At 46.1% G+C, this 13,768-nt stretch overlaps 1 protein-coding gene across 1 annotated transcript; it reads left to right on the top strand.

Annotated features, from left to right (window-relative positions):
• Nucleotides 1-5,536: 5,536 nt before the first annotated feature.
• On the top strand, nucleotides 5,537-6,266 carry PtA15_11A429 (uncharacterized protein; the record flags this gene model as incomplete). Its single annotated transcript, XM_053161336.1, has 5 exons — nucleotides 5,537-5,722; nucleotides 5,806-5,854; nucleotides 5,970-5,995; nucleotides 6,083-6,166; nucleotides 6,246-6,266. 5 exons carry the CDS (start codon nucleotides 5,537-5,539, stop codon nucleotides 6,264-6,266), a joined length of 366 nt encoding a protein of 121 aa, XP_053025293.1.
• Nucleotides 6,267-13,768: the final 7,502 nt, after the last annotated feature.

The raw sequence follows: 13,768 nt of genomic DNA, 5'->3' as shown, positions 1-13,768 counted from the left end.
GGCACCCGCCGGCAGGTGCCGGGTACGGGTGCGGGTGCCTATTTTTCAGGTAAAACGGGTGCGGCACCCGGGTGCCGCTGGCACCCGGGTTGAACGGCAGATTCTCTAGTTCCGGTGGCTGCCCTCTCGGAATGATGGTCCAAGGAAATGAGTTGAGGGATTCAAGGTGATAGCTTTGTGGTGGGTTGGTTTTGAGAGTTCGCCGGAGTTTGGATCCTGGGCGGCGGTTTTATTTCGTGTTGAAAAGATTCTTGAAGGTAGGGAAGGGATCTTGACTCTCTGAATTCTGCGGACTCTGGATTCAGGATGATCTAAATTTTTTGATGGGATCAGAATGCCATCCCCTGCTCCCCTCCTCCAAGTTCTGCGAACTTGGACTTGGGGAGACAACATGTCACATGCATTTCATCATATCCCTTGCGCGCCACGCGCGCGCACAACAAAACAACCACAGAAAGAAAGAAAAGAAACAGAACAAAACAGAAGCTCAGGAAAAGGGAACCAGGAATGAAACTGAAGAAGAGCTGAGACAAGAAAAGAGAGCCACAATATATGAGATGAGAGACCAGGAAAAAAAAAGAAACAAGAACCAGAACAGAGGGATCAAAGGACAAAAAGGCTGGAATAAACCCACAGACAAATCTGTGTTAGGAACAAGAAAGAAGAAGAGGAGAAGGAAACAGGTTCCAAAGAAGGGACAGGGAAGAAATAATGAGAATAGTGGAAGGAGGAGGGGGAAGGGAAAGCAGGAGAAGAAAAGAGGACAAGATAGAGGGACCTTGAGGGTTGGATCTTGATATTCCAGGATTGAGAATCTTGAGGACTGATGCTGGCAAGTACGGAGACCAAAGCTGAGCTTGACCACCATTTTGATCACCACACTGGACCTGCGGGAGTATGGGCCGCCCCATTTCTCTACCAGGCGGCAGCGGACCCGCCCACCCTGACCTACGCGCAGTTCACGATGGCCTTCCGGGGCATGTATTTTGACCCGGAAAAGAAGGCAAAGGCAGAACAAGCCCTCTGAGCGCTGAAGCAGACTGGGTCTGTGGCAGACTACACCCACTACTTGTTGAACTTAAAGTAGCTCTTTTGGGTCTTTCTCATTTTCCTGCCTTTAGTGCAGTTGTGCCGCAGTTGTTCCAAAACCTAGTTGATCATATAAAAATCCGTTCTTATCATGTATTGGTTCTTTTCTCAATCAACTCATATAGTTTCATCAAACAACTCTTTGCTAACTCTCATCACAACTGATCAGGTTTGTTACTCATTAGGTTATCTTATCATGTATCCTTCCATCTTAACCAACTCTTATCTTGTTGTTCAGGTTAGTGATTGTTTGCGGCACTAAGTCGTACACTCGTGTAGTTACTTATATCACTACACCTTAAAGGTGTGCAAAAAGGAATCAACTCATATAGTTTCATCAAACAACTCTTTGCTAACTCTCATCACAACTGATCAGGTTAGTGATCGTTCGCGGTACTAAGTTATACACTCGTGTATTTACTTATATCACTACACCTTAAAGGTTAGTGATTGTTTGTGGTACTAAGTCGTACACTCGTGTAGTTACTTATATCACTACACCTTAAAGCTCCGAGTTCATTACTACTTTGTCCAGCACGCTTCCGCAGCGGGGTGGGAAATCCCCACCCTGATCAGCCAGTACAGCCAGGGCCTGAAGCGGGGCATCCAGATGGGGCTCATTGTTTCACGCACCGCATTTGCAACTATTAAAGAGGTTGCTAGCTTGGCACTAGAGCTTGACACGGCGATGAGCGGAGCAGAGACCGGAACAGCACCAACCAAACAGAAGATTGACCCCGACGCCATGGATGTATTGGTGTTAAACGGCCAACTGTCCGACTCCGAGAAGGCCCGGATGATGGGGGAGGCCTCTGTTTCCAATGCGGAGTACAGGGCCACATTTCCCGCAAATGTCCGACCAAGAAGGGAAAAGGCCGCAGGAACACCAGGATTGCGGCAATGGAGGATCAAATCGGCCAACTAGTGGAAGGGATGGCGGCAATGGGCAGAGGCTGACCAGCGGTGTGGTACTCGAAAATGTGAAAAATCAAAAGTTTTTCTCATGTACATATAGAAGGCCTCAAGATACCATCCATTGGACACCATAAATGGACACCATGGCTAAAGTAACCTTTAGTCCCCACTGGAAGCATCACTGGAGCCCCACTACACTGGAAGTTAGACCCCTTGGACAACCTGTAGCACCCAGTCAACCACCTGTCAGGCGCCTCAAGTCACATTCCCCGCACCATTCTATCCCCACTACATATATTGGTTTGGGTTTGTTTGTTATGTACATGACATCATGCAGCACTGCCCCTGCAAGCTGTGCCCCCTCAACTGAATGGTCCCCGCATTCTAGTTCCTTCTAATTCCACTTTGTTTGGTCTTATTACATCACCTGATCATTCCCTGCACAGCTTATGCACCCCTTGCATAAATTATGACATCATCTGGCACAGCCCCTCCTCATGTATGCACCCCTTGCATAAATTGTACACAGCCACTCCCTCTTAACTCCCTCATGTTGTACAGTCCAGGCCAGCTAAAATACCTCACTCAGGGGCTGCCCTGGAGCCAAAATCCCTCACATTTGTCTATATAAGGAGCTCTCTTCCCCCCCATTTGTGGTTCCTCAGTTTATTACTCATCAAGTTTTATACTCACCCATCACCCAAAACACCTACGTACCCACTCAACCCTCTTACTTACATATAACAAACCTTACATACTGAATAACAACCTTTCTATACTGTGTCACAAGAAACTTATCTTGAGCTAACCACTCCTATCACTTATTAAAACTTGCCAAGCTTACCTTGGTGGGTCTTGTAGCTGGTAGTATAGAAGGGCAGAGCTTGCACCTCCTTCATCCCCTTCTCCATTCAGAAAAAGGGTTTCACAACCACTTTTGAGTCTTACAGAAGATAAAGGCGGAAAAGGCCGGGCTGACTTGTCAAAAAATGGAGGTGCTCAGGAATGAAGGTTGTGCCTTTCCTGAGCGCAGCAGAGTTGTCTTGTAGTATTGGCGCTAGTCAAACTTTAAACAGAAATGAAACTGATCCCCAATGTTTCATCTCTTGCACCATCACAACTCCCAGAGCCACACCCCAGACCCCATTGCCCCCTGCCTCCTTCCTCATCAATTCTGGAGCAACTCACAATGTGTTGAGTGAATCCTACAACACCGCAACGGGATTACTCCGCAACACCACTGCCTCAAAGCAACACTGAAACAAGTACAATACATGGAGCATATTTGTTAAAAATTTTCATTGAAGGTACAGACCTACAATTCCTATTTTTTGTTTTTAGCCCTGATTATGTATAGGATGGCTGAAAACAAAAAATAGGACATGTAGGTCTCCATCTTTAATGAAAACATTTACCAGATACACTCCATGTATTGTACTTGTTTCAGTGTTGCTTACACCCTGCAGCGGCGTAGCCGCTTTGGCCTCTAGTTTTGAGACTAATCGGACTATCCCAGATCCTTTTTGGGATTTTCATCCCTGGAAGGCATACAAAAATCATCTTTGTCATTGATGGAAATTTTGGTTCTGATATTGTCAGCCTACGTGATGCCAAGGATATTATCCTTCTAGCTACACGTGGTGAAAAGCAAAAGTTTAGAGTTGTAAAAATCTAAGACAAAGTTATAAGGGATAATTCCAACGTAAATGTTGGGAATTATGGCGTAAAAATAGGGCAATTTGGGCCAATTAGACGTAATAAAATTGATATAATTAACTTTAAGAGGGGTCTGATAAATCAGGGGTGTTTAATCCCTTAAGAGTAAAGAACTGGGGCCTGTAAACAGGGGTGTTTAAAATCCCAGAAAGAAAATGGCGGAGAATCTCAAGAGAAGAGGCTTAACCTTACTAGTATAAGACCCTGGAGTCACTTGAGGTTCTTCAGGCGTGAAGTTGGGCAGTTGGAGGCGCTCAGAGGAGGTAATCTTGAGGTCAGGGTGGTTAACGGACAGCTTCAAGGCAGAAATTAGGGCCAAAAATCACAAAAGTAGGTATTTTACCTGGCAAATCACAGGCTATTGAGGCTGTTGAAGGCGGGTAAAATTCTAATAGGTGATGTAAATCTTGGGAATCTCCTTTTGGGCGGAGAAAGGGCCCTTTTTATAGCCTAGGCAGGCCTCCAGGGGCGCCCAGGGGACAGGGGGACACTTGTTGGCGCATTCTGAGGCAATTTGGTTGCGCTAGAAGGCGCTGTTGATCGTGGAACCTTGAGGCTTGGATACAAGGGTTGCCAAGGAACATTTACAGAGGTTCTGCTTGTTTTTACACATGCTTTACACGTCATATAAGGGGCTGGTTTGGGGGTTCTGTCACGCTCATTTCCGTGGAAATGTGCCACAGAAGGTACTAGAACTAGCTTCTGTGCATTTGTACACGTGCAAGCAGTGCTTTATACATGTTCTGGAGGCACTTATCACATGCTCCAGTTCATTTGACCCCTTCTACATATTTACTACAGTTGTAATTTACGTGTAGTGAGGCTTGGGAGAAGCTGGGGTGCTTTCTAGTCTCTCCTGTGCACGCTGCAAGAGTCCTTTTCAGTCTAGAATGTTTTTATATTGAATGATGTGGTAATTACATCTTGTTTGGTGATTAATTACATGTGTACAAGACATATAACACATGTAATATTGCTATTCGGGCGTATTCTGGCCCATTCTTACTTACTGGTAGCCCAAGCACTTTGGTTGCGGGCTAGTTTATGCATTATGCATATATGTACACCATGCGTGTGGGCTTGAGCTCTAGGCAACAGAGCACGCGGGCTTGGGTGCGCCACGCAACAAATAAAGCCATCTTCTAAACTATACACAACACCTCAGTTATGTACGTCACTGAAACTAGGTGTATACATATGTACTTAGATATATAAACATAGAAGTGCATTCACGCGGGGCGTGATGCACTTGCTTAAACTTTGAAGTTAGTTTACACAAGGAAGGGATAATAATTAAGGGTATGTGTAAGTGAGGTACCCTAGGTTATTTTACACCACGGCTGCAAGAAAAGTTTCTTGAATCCAACTTGTAACGTTTCCGGGTTAGAGCATGGTTTTTGAAACGTTTGGAGGTTAAAATCTGGTTTAGGAAACATTACCTGTGCAGATCAGCCACATGGGAACGTTTCACAGTTTCAATGCGGTTTTGGAGAGGTTTTGAGGTTAAGAAGCGGTTATGGAAAAGTTTCACAGTTAACATGTGGTTCTGGAAACGTTTCAGCCGCCATTAACCATTCTGAGACGTTTCCCACAAACGTTTTTGGTTCCTCAAACGTTTCTTGCCCGTATTGTTTCTCTGAAACGTTTGTGGATGCCATTATCTTCCATAGAAACGTTTGCGCTTCCCAAAGAACAATTTTCTGAAACATTTGGGGATGCACAAACATTTCCCTGAAACGTTAGGGTATGCGTGAACGTTTGTTTGTGGAGGCGCGGACGTTTATCTGGAACGTTTTGGGGATGCGCAAAGTTTCCCATGCCAATTCCGATTCTGATGGCCATCGGGCCTACCGAGGCCAAAAATTTGGAAGCCCTTGCCTCCTCCTTCCTTGTGAGGGACTGGCCACTCTCCCCCCAGCTCCCCCCTGATCTCCACTCCCTTCGTCCATCCTCCGCTCACTTGGCCCATCCTCCACTCACTTGTTCCATCCTCTGCTCACTTGTTGCATCCTCCGCTCACTCAATCACTGCACAATTTTGATTTTCTTCAATCATTTAACTAACCGGTGACTTGTGTTTCTACAGGCGCCTCCTGTTTTCAACGTTAATGCAGTGGTTCACATGGGTACCCTTGGTGCCCAATTGTTTGTTTGCCTTTGCCAGCTTCATTCAACCTAACCCCAAGCCTTGAAACGTTTGAGAAAAAGCCCGTCTGACATCTCACTGCTAAAACACTTACGCTTGGCTAGGTCCTGTCAAGCTTGGCATTGATCTGGTCAGTCCATCATCCTCTGAGTACATATTGCCTTCTCCCTTCTCCCTTGCCTGGATGCTGATGCCCAATTGCAACTTGAGCTTGTAGCCATCCATCTCTCATCGGTATTTCCTGCTCGATAGGCTTGTTTGCTTGACAGATAATATCCTCAAAGATTGCTCTGGACCAGCGGTAAGTCACCCTCTCCCACAAGAAAATACTGCTCCAAACGAGCGAGCTCATCTGACTCTTGGTATCCCCTGCTCGATAGGCTTGTTTGCTCAACAGATAATATCCTCAAAGATTGCTCTGGACCAGCAGTAAGTCACCCTCTCCCACAAGAAAATACTGCTCCAAACGAGCGAGCTCATCCGACTCTGCTCTTTGTATTTGCCAGCAGCCAGGGGATTTCCGCACAAAAACATAAAGGAAACTTAATCTACAGTATGCAGCATCAGCAACAGGCAGTTGCTGGGGCTCTTGAATTCAAAAGTGGTGATCTTTGGTGAGGCAACTGGTGCCCCGGATAGTGGTTGAGACTTTTGACATAGCCATGATCATATTCTATGTATATTTTTTTCTGTTATTTTTGTGTTGGTTTATTCTTCAATTGTTATATCCACATGATCTGCATGGTAGAAATGTACAGTATTTATGAGCAATGCCAATGGTAATAATTGACGATTTATGAAAATTTTGCTTGCTGCGCAAACGTTTCCGACCAAACAGCTGGACAAGATTGGAACGTTTTACCAATCAGATGGTGGTTATAGAAACGTTTTCCAAAACATCTTGGGGTTATCCAACCATTTTCAATTGAGTCCAAAACATCTTGGGCTTTCAAGAAAACATTTCTTCTGATTTTTGGAAATGTTTTGCTAATCTCCAACTATTTCCGATTGAATCAGAAACGTTTCTGGCATTCCAGAAAACTTTTTTCCCTGGGCAAAACTTCTTAATGACCGCCTGCAAACGTTACAGGTTTCAAAAGCCGAATATTGACCAAATGCAAACTACTGGTTGGAAATCTTGGAAAACTTCCCAAAGTGTTTTCCGCGGGGGCCGGGCCCCGACGTCCAATCTGAATTCAATTGAAAACTTTCTTGAGTGGTTTCAAATACCACTCAAAATAGTTCAGTTGCAGCGGTGGTGTACCCGTAGAACCAGAATCTTCTATAATATTTTACTTATTAATTCAGACTTACTTTGCACAGCAGCAAAAAACTCTTCGCGCACAGAATGGACCGTCCCCCGACGTCAAGCCCGCTGTGCGCGCAAGCCAAAAAATACTTCGCGCACAGCGACTTCCCCCAAAAGAAGGAGGGAGTTTCTCTGGATTTTTTTTGATGGATCAAAAGAGGGGGTCTTGCTTGCCCCCTCCAAAAAATCTTGGATTTTTTGGAGGTGTCCTCCATCATGTAATTTTTTTTATAATACAAATCCAAAAAATAAGCTCCCCCTGCCCCGATAACCCACCCCGGGGAATTTTGACCTGCCAAAACTCAAGCAGTCGGGTATGCAGCCCCTCGAAAAGAAAGTTCAAGGGGCAGCAGCTCCGGCTAACACCCAGCCGCCGTGCCGTGCCGATGGCCGGCACAGGCCATCGAGCGGAGTTACACGCTCCCCGATGACCGGCCAGCACAGACTACCGGTCATTGAGGGGATCATGTACTCCTCTCAATGGCCACTCTGTTTTGGTCATCGACAGGAGTACAAACTTCCCTCGATGACGTTCCGGTCACGAAGGGAGTGTTCACTCCTCTTGACAACCGAAGCAACTGGGCCGTCAAGGGGAGTACGTACATACATACTCCTCTCTCGATGACCGGAACATTCCGGTCATCAAGAGGAATAAATCCTTCCCTTGATGACCGAGTCCGTTCCGGTCATCGAGGGGGGTGTTCACTCCTCTCGATGACCGGGTCCGTGCCGGTCATCGAGAGGAGTACATACTTCCCTCAATGACCGGGTCCGTTCCGGTCATCGAGGGAAGTGTTCACTCCTCTCGATGACCGGAGCAATCGGGTCATCGAGGGGAGTATGTAATCCTCTCGATGACCGGGCCCGTTCCGGTCATCAAGGGGAATGTTCACTCCTCTCGACGACCGGCGCAATCGGGTCATCGAGGGTGTACTCCTCTCGATGACCGGAACGTCCCGGGCATTCTCGGAGGAGTACGTACTCCTCTTGGTGACCTGGTTGCTCCGGTTGTCGAGAGGAGTGAACACTCCCCTCGATGACGGGAATGGGTCCGGTCATTGAGGGGGTGTTCACTCCCTCGATCGAGGTGAGCCGGAACGGACCCGGTACCGGAACGGACCCGGTCACCGAGGGAAGTATGTACTCCTCTCAATGACCGAGTCCGTTCCGGTCATCGAGGGGGGTGTTCACTCCTCTCAATGACCGGGTCCGTGCCGGTCATCAAGAGGAGTACATACTTCCCTCGATGACCGGGTCCGAGTGAACACCCCCTCGATGACCGGCAATTTGTGCCACATGCACACCGGTCATCGGGGGAGTGTGTAACTCCGCTCGATGGCCTGTGCCGGCCATCAGCACGGCGGCTGGGGGATAGCCGGGCCCGGAGTTGCTGCTCCTCGAACTTTCTTTTCGAGGGGCTGTGTACCCGACCGCTGAAGTCTTAGCGGTGAAAAGTCCCCGGGGTGGGCTATCGGGGCAGCGGGTGCCTTTTTTTGGATTAATATTATGATTTTTTTTTTACATGACAAGGACACCTCCAAAAAATCTAATATTTTTTGGAGAGGGCAGTTAAGACCCCCTCTTTTGATCCATCAAAAAAAATTTGGGAAAAATCCCCTCCTTCTTTCGGGGGAAGTCGCTGTGCGCAAAGTATTTCTCCGCTTGCGCGCACAGCAGGATCGACGTCGGGGGACGGTTGATTCTGTGTGCAAAGAGTTTTTCGCTGCTGCGCAAAGTAGGTCCGTATTAATTACACAAAGCTGAGTAATTTGTTATTTATATATGTATTTAATGTTTTTGTGTAGTTTTACATATGTAAGAGTAATAATGTCTCTTTCATATGTAACACTACTTTTTATGTTTTATTTGTATACTAGAGGCCAAGGCGGCTTTGCCGCTGCAAATTCAAGGTCCAATTGCACAACCACCTGCACAGCATCAAAAATTTAAATCCATTCTGTGTTCAACATTTATCACAAAGGTAGTCTACCTTGCCTTCATACCAATTTGGTAGCTTTATTTTGTGTTGTATGGCTTTCATTATCATTTCACATATTATTCTTTCAGTGCCAATCAGGACCTTTCTTTAATATTATCTTGCGAGAAAAACTCAAGAGACAGACCCTGGTTGACAAGGAGCAATCTCAAGCCATACCTCAAGGGAAAAACTGGTCAAAGCTTGTATCGCACGCTGAAGTACCATTTGTTTTTTATTAACAGGATATTCAACCCTCTCTGCCCAAATTGTGGGGCTAGGGAGACGGTGTACCACCTGATGAATTTTTGCCCTCACGCAAAGATACAACAAGCAACTTTGCGCCGGCGGTTACGGCAATCAAAAATATGCTTCAAGGCGGATCAACTTGATTGAGTTCTCAAAGACCAACGAGCGGAGAAAGCAGTGTCCCAGTTCCTGCTCAAAACCAAACGCTTCCCCAGGGAGTTAATCTGTTAAATTCCCATTTCCCCTTCTTTTTTTCTTTCTACACCCATTTTCCCTTATTCTCTCTAAATCAAGTTATCAGACCCTTATTGCCTTGCCCCCCATCTCTCGAGTGTCCTCACGTAGTTGTGTTAGAGGTGTATGTATATGCATTTATGTCTACCAGCCCGTCAACAGGGCTTTCTCTCCGCGGGGTGGTATACATACACCAGCTTGCTGAGAGGGCTTCTTCTCAGCGGGCTGGTATACATACACCAGCTTGCTGAGAGGGATTCCTCTTGGTGGGCTGGTACACATAGACCAGCTCGCCGAGATGGATTCCTTTTGGCGGGCTGGTATTACACCAGCTTGCTGAGAGAGATTCCTCTTGGCAAGCTGGAATAAATACACCAGCTCGCCGAGAGGGATTCCTCTCGGCAAGCTGGAATAAATTCACCAGCTTGCCGGAGGGATTCCTCCAGGCGGGCTGGTACACATACACCAGATCGCCAAGAGGCCGAGAGGGCTTCCCCTTGGCCGGCTGGTATACATACACCAGCTCGCCGAGAGAGATTCCTCTCGGCGAGGTGGAATACATAACCACTCTCAGCGGGCTGGTACAGATACACCAGCTTGCAGAGAGGAAGACCTCTTGGCGAGCTCGTGTATGTATACCAGCCCGCCAAAAGGAATCCCTTTCGGCGAGCTGGTGTATGTATACCAGCCCACCAAGAGGAATTCCTCTTGGCAAGATGGTGTATGTAATCCAGCCCGCCGAGAGGGAGCCCTCTTGGCGAGCTGGTGTATGTATACCAGCTCGCCAAGAGGAATCCCTCCCGGCAAGCTGGTGTTTGTATCTCAGCTTTCCGAGAGGAAGCCCTCTCGGGAAGCTTCTGGTGATGTGGGGGGTATATGTCGGGTACCTGTCGCACAAATTGGTGGACACCTGTTGAAGTCAAGCAGGTACCCGCTGACGGACACCAGGTGGTGCCATCTCTAATGACGCGGTGCGGGGTAGCGGCAACCGTTGATGTGGCGGATACGGTTGTGTGGTAAGATGTTGGTGGATACGGTTTCAGCTTGGTGGCTGATTGATATAATGGTAGGGGCTGGTTGCGTACGGCAGATGATGGAATTGTTGAGGCTGGCATGCGAAGGCAACAGTTTGCAGAGGACTATAAATCTTCTGGGGGAGGGTGTTTCTGTTTGTCCCCTTGTGGAGTCAATCAACCAGTGATCTCATGACCTACTGCGCTTGCATAGGCACGAGTTGCTTATTGGCCCTCTCCCTCCCAGCACTTCCTGGGTGGAGGGAGGTCTACCGGCCCCTTTTTGCCTGTTGCTCACGCACCAGCTGGGGGGTCAACCCAAGGCCCTTTGGGGTTTGGGGGTTAACATTTTCAGTGGCAAGGAGGCCAGCAGGGTTTTTGAGAAAATTGCAGGCCAAACCCATGAACCTAGTTTATGTGAAACTGTGTTTTTAATAAAAGTGGATTTTTATTTCACAGTGGCTCTGCCATATTAGCCAGATGACAGATATCATGAAATAATCACATTCCCTGTTGAGATATAGTGGCAGAAACACCAAGGAAAAACCAATTTGGTGATATTTTGAAACTCATCAGACTGTAGCTGCCACATTTTGGGATTTTCATGGGCAAAAGCTGACCCAAATTACTCTTTCAACATTGCTTATATTAATGGTACCAATGTCATGAAAGAAATGTGAGCCCCCGTTGAGATACAGTGGCCAAAACACCAAAAGCTACCCAATTAACCAATATTTTGAGACTAATCAGAGTATACCAGCTCCTTTTTGGGATTTTCATCCCTGGAGGGAACACTAAAATTATCATTTGTCATTGATGAACATTTTGGTTCCAATATCATGAAATAATCACCAATTGCTATTGGAATATTGTGGCAGGAAGACAAAAAAAACAATTTGGTGACTTTTTGAAACACATCAAACTGTAGCTGCCACATTTTGGGATTTTCATGGGAAGAAGCTGACCAAAATTAATCTCGAAGCATTTTTTATCTTAATGATTTCAATATCATGAAACAAATATTCACCCAAATTGAGATCCAGTGGCAGAAACAACAAAACACTACCCAATTCGGCAACATTTTGAGACAAATGAGACTATACCAGCTCCATTTTGTGATTTTCATTGATGAAAACTATACCAAAGTAATCTGGGGTAATTGGTTAACATTCTGGTACCAATATCATGAAATAATGACCACTTGTGGTTGAGATATAGTGGCAGAAACACAAAACTAAACCAATTTGGTGGTATTTTGAGACCCATCAGGTTGTAGCTGCCCTATTTTGGGATTTTCATGAGCAAAAGATGACCCAATTACTCTGACAACATTGCTGATGTTAATGGTGACAATATTATGAAGCAAATTTAAGCCCCAGTTGAGATAAATTGGCAGAAACACCAAAAAAAAACCAATTAGGCAATATTTTGAGACTAATGAGACTATACCAGCTGCTTTTTGGGATTTACATCCATCAAAACTATACCAAAATAATCTTTAGAAATTGATGATAATTCTGGTACCAATATCATGGAATAATCACCACTTGCTGTTGAGATATAGTGGCAGAAACACACAACAAAACCAATTTGGTGAATGACCCAAGAAATGATCATAGATCTAGTTGGGAGGAATGACGGGATACGCCTGTGTCAGGATTGGATCCCCAGAGAGGAACTCAACAATCTAGAAGTCTCTTTGACGCATCAGAACAACGGCAACGTGCCGCCGAACTCGACCGCGCTACAAATCCGAACTCCTTCGCAGCTAGCAATGATACCGCATGCCAACCAACGACCGTTGCTAGTCACGCCGACTCCAGAGCCTACAGGTTTTCAGCAAAGAGCCTTGGCGCAGGATTTCCAGGTTCCTACCCCTTCCAATCTACCAGAATCTTGTCCACAGCCGCAACCTCAACTGCGCCCAGAGAATCAGAACTACCAAGGAACTCCCTTGCCGCCGCCGCCACCGCCGCAGACGCTCCAAGTGAGGCCGCCACCAGCTTCTATACCGCGAGAGGTGGTTCAGTTATTCCGCCCCAGCCCGCATCATCAAACTGGAGGCTACAATGCACACCTTTATCCTCAAATGCCGCAAGAATTCGCAGGCCACAACCCCCCCCCCCCCCCCCCCATCCTCAAAACAACTGGAGAGGATCAGGGAGGAACTGGAGACGCCCCAAGGACGACACTCAGAGAGTTCTAGAAATAGGAGAATACCTAATGAGAGCAACAAGAGGAGGGAGGAGAGGCTATGGACGCGGGAGAGCCAGGGGGAGAGGCCCTTATTAGATGAATCTTTGCCTAAAAGTTCTTTAAGTAGTGATTCCCCACTAGGCCTTAGTTTAGATATTGACAATCTCTCTGATCCTTCAAATAGAGAATTTTTCATCAATAATCTTAACACTGAAAAGTCTAGAAATGGCCCTTTGTTTCTAGAAGAAAAATTACAAGTCCTGTTCTCTAAATTTCTCTCTGAATTATCTGGTACTGTTGAAACCATTCCTGGTACTCTTCTTGAATCTTGTGTCAGCAATTTTAAAGATGTCCTGCATCATTCCATTCTTGATCTGTTTAAAAATGAATTCATTCCCTTTTTGCTTGATCAAATCCTGAACAACATAGGTGAAAGTGCTAGAGAGAAGTCCACAGTGAATAACAATTTGTTAGAACAACTGAAGAAACACATAGATGAGAAGTTTGAGACAGTTCAAGATCTAATTCTGGTGAATGAATCCCAATGTCATTCTAACACGGATACAATTGGTCAAAATCTGAAAGATTTTGAAGAGAAAGTGAGCAACAATCTTTCATCCATTGGTAATCAAATCAATGACCTTCATGCCAATGAGCACAACAGATTTGAACAATCTAAGAGGAGATTCAGTGACATATCTTCTGTAGTAAACTCTGTGAGCTCAAAGCTAGATTCCTTGATAATACCAGATGACAGAGACCAACCCCCTCATCTCTTGTACAATAATCCCTTTCAGAATGTCCGCCATGAGCAACAACAGGAACACAGAGCTCCTCCTCCTGTTCCTACTCCTGAACCCCAGAGACCATCAAGAGATAACTTCCCCAAGCCTGCAAGCAATACTCCTGATGCAAATGCTCAAGAAG

Source organism: Puccinia triticina, chromosome 11A (assembly GCF_026914185.1).
Source record: "Puccinia triticina chromosome 11A, complete sequence".
In the NCBI taxonomy this organism is placed as follows: Eukaryota; Fungi; Basidiomycota; class Pucciniomycetes; order Pucciniales; family Pucciniaceae; genus Puccinia; species Puccinia triticina.
The sequence above is the reverse complement of the archived record's forward strand: the minus strand, read 5'-3'. Positions and strand labels throughout refer to the sequence as shown.